The sequence below is a fragment of the Ptiloglossa arizonensis genome, chromosome 12 (assembly GCF_051014685.1).
Source record: "Ptiloglossa arizonensis isolate GNS036 chromosome 12, iyPtiAriz1_principal, whole genome shotgun sequence".
Classification (NCBI taxonomy): domain Eukaryota; kingdom Metazoa; phylum Arthropoda; class Insecta; order Hymenoptera; family Colletidae; genus Ptiloglossa; species Ptiloglossa arizonensis.
In genome coordinates this window covers 11853000-11880061 of record NC_135059.1, presented here as the reverse complement: position 1 = coordinate 11880061, position 27062 = coordinate 11853000, and the positions used below count along the sequence as shown (strand labels likewise).

Sequence of the window (27062 nt, the reverse complement as noted above, 5' to 3'; positions counted from 1 at the left end):
ATTTATAATCTACGTATCGGGAGTCGAACACTACGAATTTCTTGGTTTGGTTTCAATTGAACGAATAGATGATTATAGTTCTCCATTATAGGATACCAAAATGAAAATAATAAAGATAATGAACATTGAGATCGGAGTCAAAGCATATTAGTGGTCGACGGCTGAGTTTGATAGAGCACGTCAGAAAGTTCTTTGAAATAAGCCAGACTGATCCCAAAAAAATTAAAAAAAGATCAAATTGAAGTTTCAATATCCATAAAATGTAGTAGGAAGTGAAGATAAGTATAGTAAGACCAATATTATTGTATAATTGTTACATTACGAAGTAATGGACATAATTATGATCCCAATTTTGTTTGAATTTTTTACACTGGAAACAACTCTTGTTGCCCCCTCGAAATCGTGCAAGGATGACTATCATAGGGGATTAGTGGGTAGGTTTTGGTGTTTCCGGATGCGGGGAATTCCACATTCCCATCGACATTATTCCAAATGTTGGGGAGTCTTTTAAAGATATCCCTCATAAAAAAAAAAATCCATAGAAGGTGAATTATATGACCCAATAACGAACATGTAGTCAAAAAATCTGGCAACACCAGGCAGCAACTAATGTGCGATTACCACTAGTGAGAAACGATTCTTCCTAAAGAAATGTAATGCGCAAGGAGAGGTGCGCATAATATGCAGTGATTGTATATCTGTGTAGCGTGGCCAAGTTTTTTTTATCGAGTATACCTATAAAATGCAGTCAATGTTAAGGGGTGGACGTTACATATTAGTATTTCGAGGTTAACAGTGATCGATTATTAATTGTTAATTCCATTTAAATTATTTAAGTATCGGGATGGTGTTTGACAAAGTGAATTCTTCTGTTTTGAAAGTTCTTGAACCATATAAAAAATGGGTTATAGAAAATCCACAATTACTAGCAGAATTAGAAAAAACTATTCAGTATTTGTCTTACTTCACAGGTGGTTAGAACAAATGTTATTTTTTAATAATGCAATATTTTTCTCTCAATTCTTCCTAAATAAATACTTTTTAGGTCCTCTCCATAATTCCACATTCACATTGGAGTTTATTCACTCTTTGTCGAACCTTATAGTACTTTTTAATGATTTATTAATGTGCAGTGGGAAATGCATGCATTTAAAATTTCCCCAATTTGAATCTAAGCTTAAAATTTGGTTAACCATCGTGGAATATACGGAGACGTTGTTTGAAATTTCTGCTAAGAAATTATGGGGACAAAGTGGCAAATGGTTTATAATTATTGTAATACAAATATTTAAGTGAGTCAATGGTATTTTTAAGATAACATACATTATATTATTTTATTATTAATATTTTTTTATTATTAATTGCAAGGATGTTACACATATTACTGATAAATTTGAATGGAAATTTTGTATTCAATAGTATATGTATGCAAATTTCTGTTAGGACTGTATTACGACTTCTAGTGATACATGTGTACAAAGAACGGATGGTAAAAAGTCCTCCAATACAACCACTTAATAGAGATATGTTAAATGAATTGAACGATGAGAAGTTAAAGGAAGGATTCACATTAAAACGATCTGGCACTGTTGTCAGAAGTATAAGAAGTACCAAATCTATACACATGCGAACATGGGAATCCCTGTCTTCTGTTGATAGTAATAATGATAATTTGAATGTTTCTACTACATCAGAAAAGAAATTTATTTTAGCAGAGGTAAATCATTATATAATAAATTACAAATTATTAACAAATCCTATTAAATATTTCTAAAAAATATTACTTCTATTAATGTATTAAATTTTGTTTTTAGAGCCTGTATATTATGAAACCGTTGTTTCATTTGGGATGTATATCTGTCACAGGTGAAAAACAATGGTTGCCATGGGTATTATCATTTGTTATTGATTTAGTTAGGTAAATAATTTATTAACAATGATGAAGTAAAAGAAAAATTAAATAGTCTAATAATATACAAATACAATTGTTCTTTTTAGTTTAAAAATGTTTAACAACGAAGAAAAAACTGTGTCATTTAGCAAAGAGGATGAAGACGAACTCAATAGACGTAGACTAGCTTTGTTGCTTTATGTATTAAAATCTCCATTTTATGATAAATGTAGTCGGCTCAGAATATATGCAGCACTCACTGCATTGTCTACCAAAGTTCCTTTTGCTAAGTTGGTTGCAGAACCAATGAAACAATATCTACCATATTGGCAGAGCACATACTTCTACATGTGGTCACGCTAGTTTGTAAAATTATTATCCATGTATTTTTAAGATCTAGGAATATTGGTACAAAATATTGTTTTGGGTTGTGAATAATGTTGATAACAAAAAGGTAATTGCAAGTATAAAAATGTGATTAATTTTGCTTAAAGAATTTAGTTATTGTTACAAGTGATATAGATGTAAATTTTGAAATTTTTATTTGTTATAGAAATGAAGATGGGGGTGAAGAAAAGTTATAATTTAATGAAGCATTTATGAACTTATAGATTTGTTGATAATATGCTTTGATATAAAAGTTACAGCTACTATCCTGATTTAGTAACTAAAGCAATAAAAGATATTTGAGGATACTTTTTATTTTAATTAAACTTATATTGAATATATTTAATGTTTTATAATATTTACTACTTAAAAATGTATGTTAGTCTAGCTTCGATTATTCATTTATGTCCCTGGACATAAGAACTAATTAATGTACGCGTTTATTTTTGTTATACTGTTATCCTTTTGTAACGAATAAAATCAGAAAGAAAATTTTTATAAATAAACATAAAATAATTGAAACGCATTTCTTGTAAATATGAAACAACAAGTTGTTTAAATTACACATGGTTCTACACTGTGTTTTGGTACAGTTGGCACAGGTGGACAGGAGATGATTTTGTGTTTAAAATCATCAAAAATGTGCAACTAAATTTGTAATTGGGCTTCATTTTTGAGAAAATAGAATTTGGAAATTAATCAAGTACACGTGCACTTAACTTTTTCCACATAACGAATGTTGTTATTGATTATATCTGCTCGTATTTCCGTTTATAAATATTAGGAGTGTTATCTTCAACTACCATAAGTTGTCTAATTTTACTATCCGTTTGAATGATCAATATTAGTGAAGCTTTTGCAATGAACCAATATGTTTAGTTACCGTGAATAGACAAACATGGGACTTCCACTGGAAATTTGTGACGGTTTTACGTTAGCTACATCTGAATACGTACTATAGCGAGCAATTTCCATATCGTTGCCATCCATATAAGTAATACAAAAGGATGGATCAAAGACTGGCGGAATATGGTTTCTTCGAATCGTACCATTAAAGTCGTCTTTCTTAGCGTTTTAATTTCGAAGATATTCAAAGCGTAAATAACAATTTATATCAATTATATATCAATTTTAATAGTTCTTTATTTAATAGATGTAATAGATTAATAATTGTAATTATTACAATCGCTAAAATATGTTATCAGTTAGTATTCTTTAATACATTGCCAACGTGGTAGTACATAATGAAATTTGTTAAGTCGTAAGTTAGACAAGTTCATGTATACCTGATATATTTTCAAACTCGATTTTTTCCAAAAAAAGGAAGTTTTGTGAATTTTATTCTACATTTTCGATTTATTTTTATACGTAGAATCACTCTATACTCACTTATACTACCCATTCCGGAACTTTTTGTATATAACAAACAACGATGTAAAAAGGATCAATAAATACATGAAACATTAAAAGTGCTATTTTGTTATAAAATATATTTCCCAGCCCAATATGTTTTATGGATTTTCTTATTAAAGTTCCTAAATATTAAAATATCATAAACTCCATGGTAATAGCTTGCAAATATATTACATTTTGAAAGAAATACAGCATAGCAGAAAATACAAATGCGGCCTTTGGAATTAAATATAATAATTTAGAAAAGATTACTTAATCACACATTTGCAGCAATGAGTTTATAGTTAGATCTTTTTTTCCATTATTCGCGTCATAAACTGTTTTAATTACTTCCTTATCCACGTTCGGAAACATTTCTGAAATCTGCAAACATTTGTAAAAATTGTTGCAAAGAAAGAAAAAGGATAAAACCTATATATTCAATAATGTATATACATCAGAAATTGTTACTCATATAAATTACCTGTTTTAATTCATTTTCAGCATTTGGCATAGAACTGGCAATAGCAGGTGGTGTTGCATAAACATTTACTGGTGTATACTGTGGCCTACGCAATGCTCCTACCGAAGAAGGAGTGAAATTCGGGTTATTCAATGTCATCCAATCAGGAAGAACACTCATATATGGATGGGGTTTGGCCTATCAAAATATATGTACAATCAAATTTTGATCAGTTTCTTGATTAAACATTAATAAAATATATAATACTTTTGCCCAATATATTATTGATAATTTTTACCGTGTAACTAAACACTAGATTTATCGATCCTTCTAGATGATTTCCCTGTTTTCCACTAAGCAGGTACCAATCTTCATATGTTTCTTCTTTTTGAAGAACCTGTGGTGGAATTTCTATGTGACACCATGCAATTAACTCATCCATTACAAAAGAACATTCATCATAAATTTCTAGATATATTTGGGCAATTCCTCGTGGTAAATAGCTGTGATAATAAAAAAGACATACATGTGATAATTGAATATACTTGAAAATATATTTAGTACTTAAAATGTATACCAATGAATAACTTTATTCCAATGTGGATTTTTTGCTCCATTTGAACATGTGTGTGTCTCATAAATTGCATGACCCACTCTCACCCTTACGTAAGGATCCATCCTTGTCATTCCATAGTTTTTCGCTAATTTAGCCTATAGGAAATGTCTTTTTGAAGTTATTACAAAATATATGTATTGTTGTTTGACAAAACTAAACTTAAACACATACACAAGGACAAAAATCTTAGAGTTACCTGAACAATTGCTATGCTAAGCCTAGCAACACGTGGTTCATATGTTCCATCCATACTTTGCATCTGTAACTGATACATCGCAAGTGCAGTTTGCTTATCTGCCTCTTCTTGTTGCTGCTGGGTATTGCGTCCTTCTAGATCAAGGAATCCTTGGGGAAGCGGACCCAAAAGGACCTGATAAATTTAATTCTTTTAACATAATTATTTTATATTCAAAATATATAAAAAAAAAATTATAATGAACCAAAAACCATGTCTGTCTTAATTATTTGGTCTTATTACTTGGATACAGTATCATTGAGAACTAAAAATTTGCGCATAATGATATTCACGTATTGTGTTCATTTTAAACATTGCCCATTTTATTTTAACGCTTATAATAAATCATATTGGTACTTAGTAGATAATTTGTTCATTATTATTCTCGTTTGACCTAAATGGAATTGTAACATTTTGCAGTGAGTGTTCTTATCGTAATACTATCGTGAATTTCACTATTTACCCGACTTTCCCAATATGATCGTAATCCCATAATAAAATTATCCAAAGCTTTAACGGACTTAAAAAATTGTTCACTGTTCACAATACGATGTCTGTTTTTCCTACTGTAAATGAAACCTGTCAAACTACACGACTTTATCATACATCGAAAAAATCATAACGTACATCTGACACGGCGACAATACGCCATCTTGGAAATTTCTGACAAGAAGAGGTCGCAAACCGGACGAGCGCTTTTTGAATGGAATTAAGCTCAAATTTTAACGACTGATGAGCATAAGTAGACTCTAGAATATTAAGAATATTTGGCCTGACGTTTTTAAGGAAGAAAATGGTTTTAAACATTAAAATTCAAATATTGTCGAATCAAGTTGGTCTCTTCTTTTTTTTATGAAAATGATATCTGACAATGAAACGAACAAAAAACATTTTACGATCACAATTGTGTTAGAAAATGGAATTTTTTTATTATTATAAAATTCGGGGCTTTTATTACAGTTCATTATTACAATTCATTGACATTCATCCCATGTTCATCATCTTTAATAGACCTACAATGATTTTCACAGGAATTTCTAAATTACGAGTTTTAAAACAATAAAAGCAATGAAGTTTTAAATACTAATTACACTTTTTGAGTTTAAAATTTTAATTTAAAATAATAATCAGGCAATATGTATTTCAAAATTTTGTAAACGATTGAAATTATTTGATTTTTTGGTATCTGATCTTTTGTAGTAAAAATATTTACTAATCCGTAATTAGAAGAAAATAAAAATGCAATTGTGTTTAAAAAGTGAAGTCGAAAAAAAAACGGACACAGTGAAAATTATTATTTGTCATAAAAGCCGCGCGGAAGCCATTTTACAATTGAGATACAATTATCTGTCGTTCTCTCTTTCGAGTTACGAAAAAATCGTAAATTGGAAGTGTATTCTGAATATTCTTCATAGGTCGTTTGTCAGTGTTTATTAGTATGACGTACGGATCTTTCGTTACCGGGAACCTTTCGAAAATTTTCTTGTGAACAGATCACGCCGTTGACTTCTCCTGATTTCAGATTCGTTTGATTTTTTTCTCGCATTCTAGTCATTTGCACGCTCTGTTTGTAGTGGGTTTTCTTCCGCGACAGATCTCGAGAACACAGAACATCAACGTTTTGTACCATATTTTCGACGAAAGAAGGTTTCGACGAACTATACGTGAATCATGTCACATCAGACGGGTATTAAAGGTGCCTATTACTGTGTCATAATTCTAAGAAGTAGCCCGGTCAAAATTTTTGTAAATTTTGTCGAGCTTTAACCTCAATTCTAAAACGACATTCGAACTATCCAATAATGATTTATTTATTTCAGCGAATGATGCGCTCAAAAAGTTGTTTGCCAAGTGTCGTGACGGAAAAATACGAGTCTTAAAAGTTTCGATAGAAAATGGTAAGTTTCTTCCTCAAATTTTATAGTATTTAAGCTGATACTTTGTAGATAATGAGATTTTGTTTGTTTTGTAGAAGAATTAACACCTGCTGTTTCGTCAAAACCAGCAAACAAGTGGCAAGATGATTATGATAAAATGATAAAGCCCTTGATTATAGAGAATCAACCAGCTTATATTCTCTATCGTCTAGATACTAAATCATCAGATTCCGGTTATGATTGGTTGTTTATATCATGGTCACCTGATACTGCACCAGTTAGGCAAAAGATGCTTTATGCATCAACCAAAGCTACTTTAAAACAAGAGTTTGGTACAGCATCTATAAAAGAAGAGTTGCATGGTACTGTTCCCGAAGATATAACATTGGAAGGCTACCACAAGTATAAAAGGAATGACGCAGCTCCTGCCCCATTAACTACAGCGGAAGAAGAATTAGCAGAACTTAAAAAAACCACAATTACTACAGACTATAGTGTAGAAACGAGACACCAAACACTGAGTGGTGTTGCTTTTCCTGTAACAGATGAAGCTAAACAGGCAATTACAGAACTTGGTAAAGGTGTACATGAATATGTTCAATTGAAGATTGATTTGGAGGAAGAGAAAATACATTTAGTTACAGCTTGCGATGTTTCATTGGACAAACTACCGACAAAAGTTCCATCTGATTCTGCCAGATATCATCTCTATAATTTTAAACACACACATGAAGGAGATTACATGGAGTGTATAGGTATGTAGCACAAATAAATATAATGATCTTACACTAGATAATGTTCTGTATGTGTTGTAGTTTTTATATATAGTATGCCAGGATACAGCTGTAGTATCAAAGAAAGAATGCTGTACTCATCTTGTAAAGCACCTCTTTTGGATCTCATTCAATCACTCGGAGTAAACATTACAAAAAAAGTGAGTAAACAAGAAAGTAATTCTTAACACAGACTATATTTTTTCACTTATTTTCTTTTCATGTGTTCACTTTTGCATGAACACGTTAATGGAGTTCTGTAATACTCATAAATTGCATGGGTATTTATACAACTTTTAATTAATTGAATTTGTTACCATATTTTATTTGACTTAAATTGCTTTTTGTATTTATGGGAAGAATATTTCATCTAAAAATATGAAGAAATTATTGGAGTATCACATGTCAGTATTTGCGATTGTTTCTTATAGTTATTATATAAAGCATCTTTTGCTTTCTTTTGCTGTATACTTAGTAGTATTTCTTACTCTTAGTCTTTACTCATTTATATGCATTCATGTTGAAATTAAAATATTTTTTTTTTATAAAAATTTGATGAATCCTAGTTGGAAGTAAATAGTGGTGAGGAGTTGGCAGACATGTTGGAAGATCCTCCAACCATAAAAGAAACAGCTGCAATAACTCCTGCAACTCCATCAACGCCCTATGCCCCCACTCAATCTATACCAGAGAAAAAATCAAAACAGAAGCGATCTTGTGTCTTGAGTTAACCAACTCCATGTATTTTGTCTGCCATTATTCTTAAATCTTTCTCACATGTTGAAATAATTGTGATGTTTTACACATTGGACACCTTTCTTCGTAAATTCTGAATTTGTGATAATACGATATTAACATTGAATGTGTTATTTAATATAAAATGATATAATGGGTTTCCAATACTTCACATTAGCGCATATAGTTATACTTGTTATGAAGTGATTTAAATGAGAAATCTAATGCGTCTTACAGAGATAAATTTTTATTAATTAGCGATATTTATTAATATTTAGTATTAATTGGTTAGAGTGATACGTATATCTATGTAGCAAGTCAGAGTAGACCAAACAGTGTATTTTTCTAAATTTTAAAAGCAAAATTCTCATGTTAAAACCTTATTGAAATGTCTTTTGACAACTATAAAGAATTCTTGATAAATATGATTCCATAGGCTACAGTTCTTGTTGATTCATAAGGATTGTAGTGGATGATTGTTCATACATACTGAGAATACCATAAAAATGCAATGAGATTCAGTTGCTTGATGTTGAAAGTGAAGCCTTCTCCTGGATTTTGCATTTTTACTTGTATGTTCCACTGATTAACACAAGCAGAATTTATATGAAAGTTTCATAAAAAGAATATTTCTGCAATTATAGTTCCTTTATAGTATTTCTTTAATATTTCATGTAATTCCTATACTCTTAATATTTAACTTTCAAAAATATAAAAGATCTAGTGAGTTGACTGTGCGAATTAGTTCCTAGTACAATGGAAAGTGATATGTATTATAAGTCTCATTTTCTACTACTAATTTTGTTAAGTAAAACTTGAAGGCTTGACTTTCAAATTCATTCAAACACTCGTATAGGAAGTAGCGATATAGACTAGAGTGTTTCAGACAAATATCTGTGGTAACCTGCATACCTTATGTGATTATTAGAGAGTTAGGGAAAATTCCATGTGCCCTAGCTAGCTGATGCCACTCACCTAACTTCTCTGCGTAATATAAATACAAGAATAATATAGCAGACAAGTGATAGATGTGCAAATACCACATTGATATGTGGATATATTTTCTTTGCACACAATTATCATTTTTGAACACAAGCTAGTGATAATACTAGTTACTTTATATACATATTAAATTATATATCATGTTCTATACTATTGTAAATGATACAAAACATTAGATTCCACAAATATGTGTACGAAGACTGATCTTGGTATGTCCCATTGGCTGTATAGTCAAGATATTGCACAAAGTGTTCAGATTTGTATAGATAAAAAATACTTTATATATTTCTCTCATACTTTCCAATTACTTGTTGTTTATTTATTACTTTGGTTTTCAAAAAAATATACAAGAGGTAAGATAAAGTTTTCAATTAACTTATATGGTCTTAATGTTCCAAAAAAAAGAAAAAAAGTTGATGTGATTAATAAATTATAATTAAATGATTTAAATCGAGTAATAAATGTTGCGCAATTGGTTATGACATGTTATCAGTATCTTCCAAAGAAAAATGTAATTTTAAATTTCTTTAAAAAACTAAAAAAAAAAAAAAAAACATTCCGTGTGCATAATGTATAGCAAATGGGACTACAATCTGATAGCGAGCAACACGATATTCGAGAGGCATTCTATTTTTTGTGATCTGTATTTTTTTAACTCTGGTAGCTTTTTATAAACTTTTTAAAAATTTTCGTCCAAGATACAAACGAACAATTTACTGAAAGAGTTTGGCCTAATTTTAACGAGAGTAATGATAATAAAGTGCGCCAAATTCTTGGCATCTCTTTAATTCAAGGAAATTATAATAAACAGGCAATGCAATGCATTTGCAGTAACAAAAGTATAAGTAAAATGTTAATTTACATTTTAATTTTAAATATACCTGATACATGTATAGTTGCTTTGATATAGAAGTTGGGCTCGAAAAATATGAGATTTCTAAAATTATTAAAAATCGTTTTTAATTGGAATCTCAATATACTTATAATTTATTAGTTCTTTATTTTTTTATAATTTTGTGAAAACTATTCTACCTTATGTTCCTATTTACCTATTTTCTACATTTATGAATGTAGAAAAATATAGAATTTGGCACACATTCTTTTCTGTAGTAGTTATAACAAATGATGAAAGAAATCTTTGCAAAATGCTCAAAAACTGTTAACAAAAATGTGTTCCGTGTTTCGTAACAACGCACATTACAGCCTGGACATATTTTAGTTTATAATAGTGTACCAGGCCTATTCTGTAAGTTTCTAGTGTAATTTTATTTTCAACCTGTTAATACATAATTGTAGGTTCATTACGATTGAATAAATTGTATATCTTGCCAATACTAAACACGCTACAAACAATAAAGCATTATGCAATTTAATCTTACAGTTTGTTGTTTTAATCTTTAACGTGTTAATATCAAACACATTCAAATCTTCAACTTTTTTTTTTATTGTCATCAAACATGATTTATCTGTATAGAATTTAATAGGTCTCTAAGGAGCGCAGAGCGATTCAATCCTTGGACTGGTATGTAACTATAATTAAGACTTTAAGATATGTTTTATTCAGCTTACAGAATAGGCCTATAAATTTTGAACTTTTGTCCCTAATATCTTTTTTTTTTAGTAATTGATGCTTCTCTGATTTTTAATGTAATATAATAATTGTCGTTTAAAATATGTTGATTGTATAGCTTGAAATAGATGATGGAAGAGAACTAACTGAGGGATTTTTACAAGAGGAATTACATCCAAAAATCAGTTTACATCAACCAAAATTCGCAAAACCTAAGGGTCCACCAGGCAGAGGCGCAAAACGTTTAACCAAGGTTCAAGATTTAGGAACTTCGGAACAAGAGATTTAAATAGATATTTTTAAAATTTGTTGAATTAAGCTAATGAGATATAGATGTGCATAGAGATATATTATTTTGTCTTTTTTCAACTGAATAATATTATTCATTTCCTAATCGAATATGATGTTTTATGTGTATACGTTACATCACGAAAAGATGTGACATAGAATTTCTTTTCTCTATTTGAGTATCAGGCCTATTCTGTAACTACAGCTTTAAATTGGATTACATTTTATTTATATTGTATTTGTTTGCTTTGATACACAGAGTATTATCAGAATGTAAATAAGGAATGTTTATAATAGCAATTAATTATATTACATGATTCATATTTATTCGATTTATACATAATTCATTAACTCATTAATTTGTAAAAATTTAAGATGTAATTTTTAAGTTTGTTCTTTTTCTCATAAAACGAAGATACTGGAATATAAACAAATATTGAAGTCATTTTTGTATTTGATGTTACATTACATTACATAATGTATAATGTAATAATTTTCATAATATAATAATTATTAAATAATTAAAAAATTATACAAGATAATCGAAATATATTAGTTAACTATACATTTGTTATTACAGAATAATTAAATGTTTCTAGGAACTTGTTACTTTTTATTATCTAGAATTTCAATTTTTTCTTGTAACTGCTTCTTTTCATTATACACATCTTGCATAGTTAGCGATTCTTTGGATAGATAGTTTTGTACTTGTTTTTTCATTATGCTGAAAAGTAAGAGTTACTTTACAATATCAATGTTTAAGTAGAATAAATTTTTTGATTTAAAAATGGAACTGTATCGCGAACACTTACTCCTTTCTTAAGTTCATTGTCTCAGCGTGTATACTATATATGTTGTTTAAGTCAGTTCCAGTTAGATATAATATCAAAGATGTCGCAGAACCACACATAGCACCTATAATTGTGCCAAGAAAAGTACCAGCGACTGCTCCTTTAAGTCCCATATTTAATTTATACAAGAAACCAGTTAAAGCACCAGCATACGTGTAATTACTCATTTTATATTGGCCCCTGTACACAAATAGGGAAACTGCTGTGGTTCTGGTAGAAAACATTACATAAATTTATGTTTATATAGGTTTATATAGGATATTTGAGACGAATGTTAAAAATCTTACTGGAATATACAGCAAAATATTCCAAGTCTTGGAGCTAACGAAAAACCTCCTTTTAAAAATTTATTGATATATTGATAATTCATTTCTCTTTGTGCCTCGTGCTTATATCGAAACTTTGTAGCTTGATTTTCTTCTACAAATGTTTTCGGTACGTACTGTGCTCTTTTTAGTCCTCCTAATACAAATCCTGCTGTTAGGCCAGCATTTGTTGCACTTATGATAGATTGTACCTCCTTGGTTAAATAACCATTTCTGCTTGAAAGAATAAAATTACGTTAATTATATAGTAAAAAAAAAGTGTTACTTTTATTAGAATTTGAATCGAAACATACTCACTCTGCGTAAATTAGTTTTTCTAATCTGTCTTTATAAATTTTGCTTACTGATAGTGTATGTGTTTCTTCATTACGAGTATCATTTGAATGAAATATGGAAAAAGGAAAAAAACTTGCATAAAGCAATTTTCTGTTTATTGCTGCATACATCTTATTTTTTTTAAATAATTCAAAATTTGAAGGTTATGTTGCACATGGTAATCAAGCTACCAATTAGTTAAGGATTCACATTCTTTTAATAATATGTTCTTTCTCAGCTCATTTTGTTGAAATGCGTATATTTAATTATAAACCTAAATATTATTGAATATTTTTATAAGAATGACTTATTTACAAGGCTTGTAATTGGAAAATGATGTAATCGAGAACTCGATCGATTCACATCGATTGTTGGTTGTTGAATTTATGCGAGTAATTTTAGATCCTGCGCAGTAGTTCACGTTTGTGACTAATCCACAATTTAGATTTGTTTCATATTTTAAAGGATTTATTGTGTTTTGTATTTTTGGAGAATTATAAACATTTCATCGCATTGTATTTTATTCTTGTAAGTCACGAGAAGTTACCTTGCATCTTACTTGTTTGTGCAATTCTGCCGTTAAATGGACACTATGCATGAACATATTTTCCATAACGGAATTAGAACTCTTACAAGTCAGGAGGCATATTACTATCCGAGGAGAAGAATACTGAAAGATACTGATAAAAATAAGGTAAAAAGTATTTGCATAGGTGACGTGACAATTTTGTGCAATAATATTAATTTATAAAATAAATAAATAAATTTATAAAATACTTTTTAAATGAGATAGGGTAGCGAAATATAAGTAACAGTAACAACGGTAAATATATTTCGTTACTACTGTAAAAGCTGGTTGATATAATAATCATTACATATGCAGTAATACAATTGGTACTTTTTTGGAGTATGTGTTCCTCACAAATCTATAGAGAGGATATAAGACAATGTTAATTTTGACGAATTATCGGTATTACTGCTTGCAACATACGTTGCCAATTTGGTTTCTATCGAATACAAATATTCGATCGAATGGAAATATTTTGCAAACATTACAAAGAGAGGTCTCGATCCATTGGGGACAAATTCTAGAATCAACAGTTTCCTGATCTTGGTTCGTTTGCAGACTAGACAGGATATCCGCTTACGAATGCATAACTTACCATATTACGTTCAAGAGATCGTCTTACCGTTACGAATAGTTACCGATGGTCGATCATAGTGAACCGTTACGCGAATTTTCGCCGGAAGAGGAGACTGCCGAAGATCACAACATTGTGTCTCCATCGGGTGGAGAGTTTCAACGTTCGAAGACCTAGGAGCATCGTACGATTTCCAGGTGCAAAGCTAGCTTTAAACTTTGAAGGACCGTGGCGAGCAGGTGCATCCAAGGATTTTACGTGCGCCGGCGTACAACACCTTCCTGACGTAACGTTGTTACGTCAGAATGTGGCTCTGGCACGCAAGAGGGATAGTACGCGTGGGTGTGCTAGAAAGGACAACGCGGTGGGGCGCAGGGAGACCCGAGGAGAGGGTGGAACGTCAATAGGAGAATCCTTTCTGTACCGGGTGGGAGGATCGTTCGAAAAGAGGGGCGAATGTAGGGGTTTGAGATCAAGGTGGGCTGGAACCAGGGCCGTAACAAACGGTGAATAATTCTACACGTTAAATTAGGCGGCCCGTTGACCGTACAACGTTCAGTTAATACTACTCTGGCCACTGTGGAACAAGTAACGCGGAACAATAATATTTAATCGTTCTTAATGTAACTTTCGACCGTTACGATTGGATCACAGTTGTCTATTTAACACTCACTGCTACGTTCTCTCGTACACGTCAAGATTATTAGATATTCCGTTTCCCGTTAGATATCACCTTGTACATTTCCTGTATATTTTTTCACCTTTTTTCACCTTTTTTCACCGTTCTTCCTCTGTTCATTATTCGACCAGCGATGTTCCACTTTTTTAAGATTTCGAAATTATTTTCAGATACGTTACGCACATCGAATCGATCGCGAAGGGACTATCCACGATTCGAGAACAGATTAACGGATTCGTCTTTTGAGCGAATTGTGACTTTGGAATCCATTCAAACGTAACCTGATCGCACGATTCTACGTTACACGTTTGTTCGATCGTCTCCCCGGTTTCAAGAGGAATTACAGCACCGCTTGGACTATAGCTACCGCGAAAAGATCCTTGTCTTTAGGTAGCCTTCTCTTGGCAAAAATTGTTCGTTCTCCCTTTCATTTTTCCATTCCCTTGGTTCCTTCGCGACTACAGCACTGATCGTGAACAACACGCTGGAGGGTGAAAGCCAGCCTAGGACCGGTCGTTTATGTTTCGCTCGCATAGTTTTCGGGGTGCTTAACTTAGAGCCCTCCGGGCTCGAATAATTTATCGCGTTCGCTGTACAATAATTATCACGATGAAAACTATCGATCGACGATTCCCGGACACCCGAATAACCTTTCTCTTTCGTAAACAATGACACGTTTCAATTTTTCTCTTTCAAAATACACCGCCTTACGAGTGTAAATCGATCTGGTACTCAAATTTAAGATCTCCCTCGTTTCAAACGACTCTTACAACCAATCGAAAGGGTTTCGAGCGATAATTTTCGATATTTATTACAATAAGATATATCTCAGTTCCGTAAAAAAAAAAAAAAAAACAGAGTGTATTCGTTTACAGACACCAAAGCAAAAACAATCTTCTCGATGTCCCAATGGAGAAAGAAAGTTCAAATTCCGCCGTTAATTTTTCGATATTTATTACAATACGATATTTCAGTTCTATAAAAAAAAAAAAAAAAAACAGAGCACAGTGTATTACAGCTACCAAAGAAAAAATAATCCTCTCGATATCCGAATGGAAAAAGAAAGTTCAACATCTACCATGATGGCGAACGTGTGTCGGTTGATTCGTTCGCGAGCCAGGCAATGCTCGATATCGTTGTTCCTCCACCGTCAAGTTTAATCATCTGAAATCATCTGAAACCATCGTGGACCATTTCCATCCACCGTGGCACCGTTCTAACAAGCCTCGTATCGCCTCTGTGCGCCGTGGTTCGCGACTTCCGGGCTTACGAGCCGGATCAAAACAAGTCCTGTCCATTCAACCAGGCCGGAAAGGTAGTCACAGTCCAGATAGACGCGTATCTAGATAGCACGTCTGTGTACACCATTGAACCGGGGGTGGTGGTGGTGGTGGTGGTGGTTTCGAAGCCACGATGCGGCAGGGGTGGCTCGTTCACCGGGGATAAGCTGTTCTCGTTCTAAGGGTGGCACTCAGGCGCGTATCATTCTTGGGATGCCAGTCTACGAGTGTTTCAACTCGCTCTGGAGATGGATCGCGAATGTTCGTAGCGTTTGTTGAACGTTTAAAATTTGTTAGCATCGAACACTCGCCACTGAGGGGAAATATTCGAGTATATTGATCTTGATTGATTCGGGAGATCGAAACGATTCTTATTCAGTCATTTTACAAATGGAAATAACCGAGTAATCTTTTTCTTGGGATTCAAATTGCTTGGTAGGAAATTGGAAGCGTTCTAAGTTGTTCTTTTTTTCGGTTCTAAGTTCTTCTTTTTTTCGGTTCTAAGTTGATAGAACCTAATGTTTAAAATCGTCGGCATCGATCGCTAGCGACGAAGGAGAAATATTCGAGTATTTCGATCTCGATCGATTCGGGAGATCGAAACGAATTTTATTCGGCTATTTTAGAATTCGAAGAGATATCCGAGTAACCTTTTTCTTGGGATTCGAATTGCTCGGTAGTAAATTAGAAGAATTCTAAGTTGTTCCTTTTTTCGATTCTAAGTGTGCTTTTTCTCGGTTCTAATTAGTTACAAATTTATGAAACTTCACTACGGTGTGCGACAGTGTACCGTGTACAGGGGATACTGAGCTTTTTCATTTCGATCGCGAGATTTCGGTGTCCAAGATCGCTCGATACGGTGGTCAGAAGGTCGTTGGATCGTGTGTCCTGTTTGTCGATATATTTATGGGATTTCGAACCTCGGGTTGGAAAGAGCCTCGAGTCGTGACTTCGACGATTCTTCGATCCTGTTAGCGACGAGGGGATCTCCGAGTAGCTGGCCAAGGAATTCTGTTTAAATATTTGAAAACGGTTCGAAGGAATTGCAGAAGTTTTGGTAATCGATAATCGTCCGAGACGGGGATATATCCTGGCGGGATTAAATTTACGAGCGGGGCGACGATCGGATTAGAATTGGCCCACGTTACGAAAATTTGTTGGCGAGTAAATTTCCTTCACTGTGTGTATTCGTTAGTTCGTAAGAGCCATTGTGTTCGTTGCGCGCTCAGAGGATGGGAAGTTTTGTCAGATAATGGACGATCGTTGCAACTGGTGGGTTCTCTCTCTCGTGTGGATTCTATTCGAGGAGAGTTTCGATCCACAAACGATACATTTTTAACTCTGTCGGGTCAGCGACTGGTCGATAAATTGGATCTCGTTTGCGGAAATATTCGAACATTGAACATAACAATTTCGATCTTAAAAATTATTTCCTTATATGCACTGGATGTACCCACTTCTTCCATAGAGACGATTCCCAATTCCACGCTACTTGCTTCCTGGTAAATAATTTTATTTGTTACCCGAAGGAACCACGAGAACACGTAACCGTGGAGTAGTCTCGAGAGTTCACGATTGCGATCACGTGCCACTTTAATCCAAATTTCCGATTAGACGTCAACCGTGCAACCGTTGGTAGAGAGTTTTTCCTTTATGGAAATTAACGTAATTTTTTAGGGAACGGGCACCCCTGGAGATCGTACACTGTCGTGTTTTATTGGCCTCGGAAGGGGAAGCGCGGCACAGCATCAGCGATGTGTCGCACGGAGGGGATGTTTCAGGGTGTACTAGCAACGGAATCGAGCGAACATCGAACCCCTCGACATCATCGAACGGATGTTTGCACGAGGCTCGAACGTCGCAGGAAGGACGGACAATCAATCGGAACACGATTATCGAGAAAAATACCAAGCATCGTCAAACTTTCTATACCTAAAACTTATTTCTAATATTGGATACTTCTATATCTAACCATAATTTAATTAATTATGTTCTGGGTTTCGTCACCCCCTTTGGAGTGCTTAAGTTGAGGAGTGAGGAGGTAAAGGAAAGGGAAACGAGAGAAAAGGAAGAGAGGAAATGCATCCTAGCAGGCCCTGGACATTGGTACATCGGTAAGGGATTGTATATATACCGATCGGAGCAGGTACGGGACACTTGCGATTGCAACTCGAACCTGTTCTTTGCTATTGAAATCGTAAATAAAGACATTCTATCGGGTTGTTCGGAAAGTCATTTCATTTTCAAAAATGGAGAATATATAATTTAATAGAATGTTTGTACACTCTAAAAAAATCGTGTTTCGTTTCCACCAAAAAAAAAAAAAAAAAAACGAAACGACTCTCCGAACAACCCAATACGTATGTTTCGTCAGCGAGGTGGTTCGATCCCGTCGCCACCGAGCGACCAGGGTGTATCGTTAAGGGAGTGGGAGTATCCGAGGAAGTGGGGGTAGGACTCGTGGTGGGAGTTTACCCCTCGGAATAGGGGCGAGCACGGCCGAGGCGGACAGAGAAGGAGAGATCGGCGAGAGAGCGTAATTCCACGGCACCCGTGTGTGTCGCACTAAAATGTGACTTTGGCCAGCAGCACCGGGAGCCGTGTTTGTCGTAAGAGCGTGCCAGCTAGCTAGCGAGCGAGCGAGCGAGCGAGCTAGCGCGAGAGCTCGAGAAGAGTCGCGCGTGCCGGAATTTTCGTTAGTTTAGAAGTAACCTGGCCAGGTAGCCTTTCGCCGGTACGGACAGGTCGTGGTGAACGAGACCGTGTGAACAACGAGGAGGATCTACCTCGCGAGTAGAGGAGTGGTGGACGATAATAGAGGTGCCCGATATCCGGCCAGTCGTCGGTGAAAACGCGGCCGTACGAGCTCGTGGAACGGTGTCCGTCGCTGCCAACGAAACATATCATCTATTTAGTTAAGAAACGCGTAACCGTGATCGGGAGGCCAGCCAGGTGTTGGCTGATAGTAGAATAGCCCGAGATCGAATCTGGTGAGGAGAACCGAAGGACTCGGAGACTTGGTCGGTGAAGGAACTAAGGGGGAAACTGGAGGAGGTTACGACCAAATAACCGATGAAACAGGGGCAAACGATGCGGCGATGTTCGTGCGAATCTAATTGAGATCCCTGTACCTGGAACTTGTACAGATAGATAGGTGTACACACACGTGTACACGCGTATGTACAGACGGACGTGCACAGGTAGAATCACGAGAAACGGTTCAACAGATTCGACCGAGAATCGTCGTTGTTGTAATCGTCATTGTTGCCGGTTGCGTTACACTAGCTGTGCAAACACCCACGGGGATACATAGTGCGTTTTACGGAGGATTGGAGAGTTCGCTCCGATGACTGTTCGGGATTAGTTTACGTAGTAACGTTTCACCGCGAACTGTGATTCTTTGTGCGGAAGAGGAGAGGAACGGTGATCGCGAACACGGCGTAGAAGAGGCCCAGGTAAGTCTTCTTTCGTTGTCTTTGTAGTTTAGTTGGAAGTTTCCCGGTGACTGAGACTCACAGGGAATCCGCGATCGGGTGTTTTCAGCTTCTTCTTAGATGGTCAACCTGGTCGTTTGTTCTTAGGTCTCTCGTAGCACGATACACGTCCTTCGATGTTGAACCGACACGGACACGTAGACGTACTTTTGCGTATGTTTGAGGTAGTTGTTCAATGGAGGGACTCTTCTCGTTGAACGATATCTTTGGAAGATTTTAAGAAGGATGTTTTTGGGTCTTCCTGACTTCTCGATCAGGGAAAGTAGCTTCCTTTGGTAAACGTTCTGTGTGACATCGTGCAATTGATATCGAGCTCGTTTTTCGGTTTTTGGAACGACGAACGATGCCTGTAGAGGATTATTGACACGCTGCTGCAGTCGAAGATTCCGTGCCAAATCTCTTAGGCTCAAGCTGGGTGGTTTAATTCACGTATCGTTGGTGAAAGAATCATCGTTCGATCCTCGATTTCGTATCAGTAATATCTAAATGTATTTCTCAAATTCTCATCACTGATAGAAAAGGTTGTTAAATGTAGCCGTATGAAAATATACCCCTTGGAAGGGAGCAGGATACAAAGTTCACGGTAGATGCTTGAAAACTCTGAAGTGGAATTAATTCGTGGCTCTCTCGATTAAAACTAATTCCGGTGAAAAGAGTCAAAGTTGTTGTAAATTGTAGGTCGTTGGAGAAGAAATACTAAAAGTAAGTTATTGTTGTTGTTGTTGTTCGGGGGCTCAGCCACGAATGATGCTCGGAATTCGATCGTGGGAAATAGTCGTAGAACGCGAGGATTGGTTATTTTTTTCGCTAGTGTCTAAAATCTACTTATCATCGATGAAAGGGATTCGATGACGTCGTTTCAAAGTTTCTATATATTTCATCTGGTATTTTTACGCATTCGTGCCTAAAATAGGCCATTCAAGCATGGCTACCACGAGCAATTTTGGACACGCGTACACTTTGGCCTTTTTAAGGGGCATTCCGTCCAGCTTCCAGCGGAAACTTGGACCTTCCAGACGTTTAATCTCTGACTCTTCTTCCCGTTATCCGTTCCGAGGAAAACTTTCAAGCTTGGTTGCATTATCTCCTCCCCCTACCTGTTATCTCGTAATATCCTTTCACACCGTGTAATGGCCACCGCGCGTGATTTATACCGTCTGAAAAGGCGACGTAAAACTGGTGTTCCCCTTCAGCCGATTGCACGCTGACCTCAGCACGAAATTTACGGCTATAGTTTACGTATATTCCAGCCAAGTATTACATTTTCGTTCGTCTTTACACGATCGGATTTATTTTCCACACACGGAACTTTATTTCCTCCTCGTAGTGTAAAGAAACGGAAACAAGACAGCGAGGAAGATCGTCCAAGTGCGAGAAAGAGTCACCTTGGACGGTGTATAGAGTCCCTGTAAAGAAGTTGGGTGACGATTCTTGGCAGAGAATGTTCTTTCCAGTTGGTGTTGCTTTTGATGTATCCTCGCTAACCGAGAATGTCGCTGTTTCTTTATCTTTAGCTACTGTGTATCTGTGTCAAGATCCCTGGAACCTGTCCATGCGATCCAGTTTGATATTTGTTTCATTAAACCTCGATGTATGGGAATACAATAAGTTTGCCACATACGTGGTAGCTCGCACCGTTTCTTCAACTTTAGCTACCGTGTATCCGTGTCAAGATCCCTGGAACTCGTCCATGCGATCCAGTTTGATGTTTGTTTTAACAAATCTCGATGTACGTGTAACAATTTTGCTACGTACGTAGCTCGTGTAGCTGCACAACTTGTTTCCTTTTCAATCGGTAAGGATGAATCGAAATCAGTACCGTTGAACGTTGGATGAAGTCCTCATTGGGATATGGATCCGCGTCTTGTTAAAGGATTTGTTCAATTAAGCTGATGTTCACTGTCCCGTTTCGAGTAATGCTCGACAGTGACATTAAACGACCTCAAAGCATCAGAGGCTATCGTGTTTCCGTGACCGATCGACCAAACATTTAAGCCGCTCGTCGTAAACACGAAGGACTCGTTCGGAACGATCGCGAAGCGTCGCTCGCGGCCAGCGAAAATCACTAGAGACACGATAAAAGCAGTCTGCTGCACGCAACGATAGCCTCGAGTTACATTTTCTAGAGTACCGTTCGACCAGCAGGCTTTTAATCAAAATCGAACGGTTCCAGTTGTGTTTGTTCTTCTCTTGTTGCGTCGTTTCGGAAATTGTCACGCAGAGGATCGTTGCGAGGGGAACTATCTACACCCCAGCAAGTTTTCTTAAACAATTTAATCGTGATTTTGGCAAGGTTTGGGAAAACGTAGTTTCGAGAGAGCACAGTTTTAAGGATTGTGCCTGGAAGAGGGCAATCAGAGAAATTACGAGTCAGAGCAGAGTTGAACCGAGTAGTTTTGAGTCGAGCAGTGTTGAGTCGAGAATTTTGTCACAGTCACGTTATTTACCGTTATCTAGATATTGTCCAAGTATTGTTTATTCACAATTAATAAATTATTCCACACAATTTTCTCACTAAGTTCCTCTAATCGTTGTTAACAGCGACGCTGCACTAGCGTTGGAGATAGTATTGTCGATTATATTCCATAACACAGGCTAACACAATAGTGCCTCGGTTATTGATAAAATGCGTTGCTCGGATTCGCTATCAGAAATCGTCCCCACTACTGTTTGCGTTTCTTCGACTCCAACGACCACCATTTCCTAGACTATATCGTATTCAATGTACCTATGAAAACAGAATCCTACTGGTCGAACTTTATTCCACGCTCTCGTATTTATTGCTCTCTTTTAGAGGTCCGTTTGCGTTCAACCAGTTTTCGCAAAGAATTCTCTAATCGTGTCTCGCATCTTGACAATTGATCTGGGATTTTTGGATATTACGCGAGACACTGCTTTGTAACTCTAAAATTCTGTCGGTTCGGTCGAGTGTCTTTGAGTCGAGATGATTCCTTAGAGAATCAAATTGTTTGCGTCTCGCTAGGAATCAAGGCATCGCTGTTAGGTGGTCTACGGAGGATTCGTTCGTCGTTCTCTCGAAAAATTGGTCAAAGTATCCCGACGGAAGAATTCTATATCGTGCGTTGAGAATTGTCTTTAAAGTAGCTGGTATTGGCTGGAATCCTCACGAGTTTGTCCGCAAAGAACCCATTTAAAGATCTAAGCAACATTCCTCGAAGAAACTGGGATTGGTTTACGAGAGTCTTTGATGAAATCTTAAAGAACCAATTTCCTTTTGTTCTTTGATACTTCGGAATTAATACGGATCTCGAGGTTCGCGCGTAGAAAAATTCTTTCCTTCCGTGACGTTGCCTTTGAAAAACGTATTTCCTTATCGTTAAAAGAAAGGAGAGACACCAGGTGGATAAAATTGTCGAGCGCGCGTTCGAACTTCATAGCTGAATTTCACGCTGGTTCGACGAAACTTTAATTTCACGTTCGTTCCGCTAGTTGTTTCTAACTTCTGTGGACTCCCCAGGGTAACCCAACGTTTCCCACCGACGGTGATGAAAAAGTTGTCCATAGTTAAACGACTCAATTGTTCATGAATATATCGACTGACTACACGGTTGACAAACAATGAATCGTTAGCGACGATGACGAGAGTAGATTGCAAATAATCGATTCGGAGAAATTCCTTTACGAACGATCGTACGCTGACAAGTCGAAGACACATGGCTCGATGGCACGTATGTTTATATAAAATGGCATAGAGACACCGAGCTGATATCCATACAACCGATCTTTCAGCGCGTTTCATTAAAATTTCACTCGTGTACAGTATCGGTGAAAAGTTCGAGACTCAGTGTCCAATCAATTCGGTTATAATCGGTCTCTAGGTGGATCAAAGTTCACTTGTTTGGGCGATTGATTCGTGACGATAAGCAGTCCACCGTGTCTATTATTTTAACCGTAAGTTTGTAATTTCTGGGACACAGGGACAGGCTTCGGTGTAATCTTGTTGCGAGTGGTTATTGTTTCAAGAGGAACCATCGTTACGTTTATCAGCGGAAAGATTTTTAGTACAGTCGCTGACGACGAAGTAGATCGTAACGAAATTTCTGGTTGTAACAAAAATGGTTTTCAAAATTCCTTCGCTTTCTTGAAACGAAGAGTACAGATCGGGGACAGATGGTTCGCGACACTCGATCTGCGCTCGATACTTATCTCGAATGTTTGTACACGCGCGTAATTAAAAATCAAGAAGTGGTAGAGTGGAGAGCGTAGAGGTGGGTCCATTTTACGAACACCGGTCTAGGTAGACTTCTAAGGTGCTCAGAGGATTAGTATCAGATGGCTAGATCTTAGTTAGGTCTTGGTCAGGTCTGTTAGACTACGGCTGCGCTAGATTAAGTTGATTAAATCTGTTAGGGTAGTTGGGTCTATTAAGCTGGTTGGATCGGATAACCAGGTGCAGGATTAAGAGAACACTTTTCGATTTTCGAAAGAGCTTCGTAGAAATCAAAGTTATCCTTTCGCCAGACCGAGCGAACCTTTCCAGGTGGATGTTTCGCGCTTTAACTGGGACACTAGCTCGTACTTTTAGCCGATAGTGTATGTGGCACGCGATCGTTTCGACTGCGCGACGAGGCAATGATATTCCGTGCTGCGCCTACGGAACGTTTCCCTATTTTTCCATGATATTTTGCAACATTATCAAACGTTGACCTGATTATATTACGGCAGAGACACATCGAGCAACGCTTTCACGAAATACCGTCAGGTGGATGTGAAAATGCTATCCTTAATCCTTTCGTTCCGGCGGGCGTATATACACGTCCAGGAAGAATGACCATTCGTATACGGAGAGCGTATATATACGCTCTGGAATAGTGGTTGCTGAGGTACGGAGAGTGTATATATACGTTCATACAATACATACACTTATTTCATACTTTACACGAGATACTTTTGCCAGTCGAGTATTTGGCATCAAAAATGCCTCGAAAGAGGCATAAAAAAAAAATCAAGTCCGAAAATGTGTCGTCTGTGGTAAACGCGGAAAAAATGTTGGCTTATGCGTGGTTCCATGCTTTGAACTTTATCACACCAAACTCGATTATTAATATCGCGTTTGGCTTTGAATGCTTTAGTAATTTCGTTATATTGTATTGAAAAATATTATACGAGCATCATGATATAATATATAAAGAAATAAATAAAGTAAAGTTTCATATTTTATAAAGTAAAATGATATTACCGAATATAAGAAATATCATTGTGAAATTTCGAGAATAAGAAACGACTTCTACTTACTTCGTAGCATTCTGTACCTGTGTCAACTAGCATCAACACAAGCGCTTCGTAGCGAAAGGGTTAAACGTTAAGGTAGCTCTAGCGTTAAGCCGTTACGAAACTCGATGTATTACAATTAATCGGTATCGATACGGTAGTCATAATCACATAATCGGTATCGGTGGTCGCGTGTCTCGATAAGTTTTCAATCGTTGAAAGACATTTCTCGGAACGGTTCGATGTGTCGATTTAGAATGTACCGTAACGGGTCCGAGTATCGTCACTAGCTCGGGCACATCGAACAAGTCAGTTCACCGTATGTTTAAATTCAGCCTCGCAGTGGAAGAGGCGAGTGTGCGGTCAGACGCATGAATTCGTACTTGACCCGCTTCCGAACTGGTTTTTCAAGAACGAAAACCAAGGAACCTTGTTAACCCTGCGGTTTAGGTAGGGGTTCACAGAAGACCGCGTTGGGCTGGTTCTAATTGAAGCGTAGATTTTGGGGTTGCTTTGAAAGGGTGCCCTTCTACCTTGAACCGCGCCAGTGTGCACCGGGACAATCCGTCGATTCGCATTTTCCTTTCGTAGATTTTTTTAGCGTTCTTAAATTAACACGAACAAGTCAAGGCGAGCGGATTTAGTTACTTGAACAAACTGTGTTCGAGTTTGAACGTTTCTCGCTTCTCTGGCGGTCTATCCGAACTTTCTGGTGTTCTGATAAAACATCGACTTCTTTCTAATTTTTTTGTCCAAAGAAACTGTAAGGGTTTTCAGTATGGAAAATGATAAAAATTGCTGAAATAGTGTAATCTTATTTTGACGAATTGAAGGAAATCTTTTTGCACGGATATTTTTCAAGGTGTGTACTTTGAGAAAATATATGAAAAAGAATCGATTTTTATCGATTCTCGCGTCGATTGAACCGTGTCACCAGAATTTTACTCTTAAGTATAGTTTGCAGTTACTTGGGCAGAAACTTTGAGAGACGAGAGAATTCGTTGAAAGTGACAAACAAATCTGGAAACAGTTTAGACGATATTTAATTTGTAAACTGGATTTGAGTCGAATTGGTTGTTCGTTTAAATGAACACAGGAATGATAATGCCAGTACTGTGCCTAGAAATTGCAAAGCCTGGTGCAACCAGAGATTGCAGGATTCGCTATTCGTAGTTAGAAATAATTAAAAAGTTTTCAGGCGTGGACCGCTGGTGTACAATGTGTTTTAAAAATTTATATTTTTCAGGAAACTTCATTTAATGGCACACTTTAATTCTGCCGATAGAATTTCTCACTTGAATTTATTATAAAAGTAATATCAAGACTGAAAATCAGGCAAAGAAATAAAAAAAATATACGAAATGTTTCTCTTGATTTATAATCTGGTCAGAACTGACATTTCTTTACGTAATAATAGATTTATTAACGAAGATTGAGTTTCTACGTGCACAATATGCATTACTGCACCAAAATGCATTCCATATTGTTAGCCATGTGACGTGTATTTCTACGTCAAAGACGTAAAAAAGAAACAATTAACAATTTCATTAGCAAATTGCAAAGTTGTCCGTAATTCGACGTTCATAGAAATTCTGCTGTAAAAATACATTATTTAACATACAATGAGATTCATCTATATACGAACCAATGATTAAATATGCGTGGTTTGCAGCGGAATGAAATAACCATAAGGAAGAATTTAACAATGTCAGTGATATCAATTTCTTTACAGGCATATATAATCATCATTTTACATACGGACAGACTTCTTTTATAAAACGTTTTTGGTGTAATATAAATATATATTTCTATTATTTTTATAATAAATTTCATCCTAAAGTATGTACTCGTACATCTCTATATGGAGTACTTGTATTATAAATTACATATAATAATTGTATATACGTGCATTCAGGCACTGACAAGAGACTGTTTTATTAATAATAATGAACCTGCTAACATAAAGTGAAAAAGTTTCCGCGATTAGATTTGAATCTGGGGAAAAAGAATTGTAATTATACTGGCTAGCCACGGTGACCATTTGCGCAAATCGTTTTATTACATGTTACATTTATCACACGTACATGTTTGATTGCAGAATTTTTCTAAATTTTTATACTACTTTTCTTCAAATTGGCCTATCATTTACGGTTGAAATTACAGTTACCGGAGATAGAAATCTACGGTAAACGTAATTGTCAAATTTCATTGCAATCGGTGAGGGTTACTTCTATGGCTTCCCCTATAAGTGGATATTGTTCTCTCTAAATGATCCGGAAATTGGATAACAGGCAGAGAACCCTTCCTTTAAAGAAAAAAACCAGGACTAATCTTTCGAATGTTCTGTTAAGAAATTACTATCACGTACGAAGGACGTTGCAAAACACAAAGTGCATTTGCCACGAAGTACAAATGGTGGAACGTTGATTTTTCTATAATCGTATTTTATAAATTATACGTATTGCATAATATTTTATTTTTATAAATTTTACATTTTATGATCACACAAATCAT

At 35.8% G+C, this 27062-nt stretch overlaps 5 protein-coding genes across 15 annotated transcripts in view; 3 read left to right on the top strand and 2 right to left on the bottom strand.

Annotated features, from left to right (window-relative positions):
• Positions 1 to 109: 109 nt before the first annotated feature.
• Pex16 (peroxisomal biogenesis factor 16) lies at positions 110 to 3571 on the top strand. Its single transcript, XM_076324449.1, has 6 exons — positions 110 to 971; positions 1046 to 1292; positions 1444 to 1717; positions 1815 to 1918; positions 1999 to 2345; positions 2445 to 3571. Exons 1-5 carry the CDS (start codon positions 845 to 847, stop codon positions 2252 to 2254), a joined length of 1008 nt encoding a protein of 335 aa, XP_076180564.1. The 5' UTR covers positions 110 to 844; the 3' UTR covers positions 2255 to 2345; positions 2445 to 3571.
• A 265-nt stretch (positions 3572 to 3836) lies between these two features.
• Positions 3837 to 5605, bottom strand: LOC143153360 (toll-interacting protein A). Its single transcript, XM_076324450.1, has 6 exons — positions 5448 to 5605; positions 4946 to 5119; positions 4711 to 4844; positions 4432 to 4636; positions 4155 to 4331; positions 3837 to 4054 (listed from the first exon to the last, which is right to left on the bottom strand). The coding sequence occupies exons 1-6, from the start codon at positions 5586 to 5588 to the stop codon at positions 3944 to 3946; spliced, it is 942 nt and encodes a 313-aa protein (XP_076180565.1). The 5' UTR covers positions 5589 to 5605; the 3' UTR covers positions 3837 to 3943.
• Positions 5606 to 6328: 723 nt separating this feature from the next.
• On the top strand, positions 6329 to 11571 carry Twf (twinfilin actin binding protein). 2 transcript variants are annotated; one of them, XM_076323849.1, is made up of 5 exons: positions 6329 to 6680; positions 6805 to 6882; positions 6957 to 7616; positions 7677 to 7795; positions 8201 to 10749. In XM_076323849.1, the coding sequence occupies exons 1-5, from the start codon at positions 6656 to 6658 to the stop codon at positions 8363 to 8365; spliced, it is 1047 nt and encodes a 348-aa protein (XP_076179964.1). In that variant the 5' UTR covers positions 6329 to 6655; the 3' UTR covers positions 8366 to 10749. The 2 variants fall into 2 exon arrangements, with proteins under 2 accessions (XP_076179964.1, XP_076179963.1); XM_076323848.1 differs by lacking the exon at positions 8201 to 10749 and adding an exon at positions 11060 to 11571 and having other exon boundaries at positions 6336 to 6680.
• On the bottom strand, positions 11557 to 13152 carry 140up (RPII140-upstream gene protein). Of its 4 annotated transcripts, none has more exons than XM_076323853.1 (4): positions 12704 to 13152; positions 12524 to 12619; positions 12042 to 12260; positions 11557 to 11953 (listed from the first exon to the last, which is right to left on the bottom strand). In XM_076323853.1, exons 1-4 carry the CDS (start codon positions 12850 to 12852, stop codon positions 11836 to 11838), a joined length of 582 nt encoding a protein of 193 aa, XP_076179968.1. In that variant the 5' UTR covers positions 12853 to 13152; the 3' UTR covers positions 11557 to 11835. The 4 variants fall into 4 exon arrangements, with proteins under 4 accessions (XP_076179968.1, XP_076179967.1, XP_076179966.1 ...); XM_076323852.1 differs by having other exon boundaries at positions 11558 to 11953; positions 12042 to 12290; positions 12704 to 13149; XM_076323851.1 differs by having other exon boundaries at positions 11560 to 11953; positions 12368 to 12619; positions 12704 to 13136.
• A 295-nt stretch (positions 13153 to 13447) lies between these two features.
• Positions 13448 to 27062, top strand: part of LOC143153067 (solute carrier family 7 member 14) — a 92128-nt gene continuing 78513 nt past the window's right edge. The window contains exons 1-4 of one of the 7 annotated variants that reach the window (XM_076323842.1): positions 13448 to 14340; positions 14713 to 14932; positions 17500 to 17936; positions 18197 to 19277. The gene's annotated coding sequence lies outside the window, so the exon portion shown is untranslated. Of the gene's footprint in view, positions 14370 to 14712; positions 14933 to 17499; positions 17937 to 18196; positions 19278 to 27062 lie in introns of all 7 variants that reach the window. The other 6 variants (XM_076323845.1, XM_076323844.1, XM_076323840.1 and 3 more) reach the window with 6 other exon arrangements.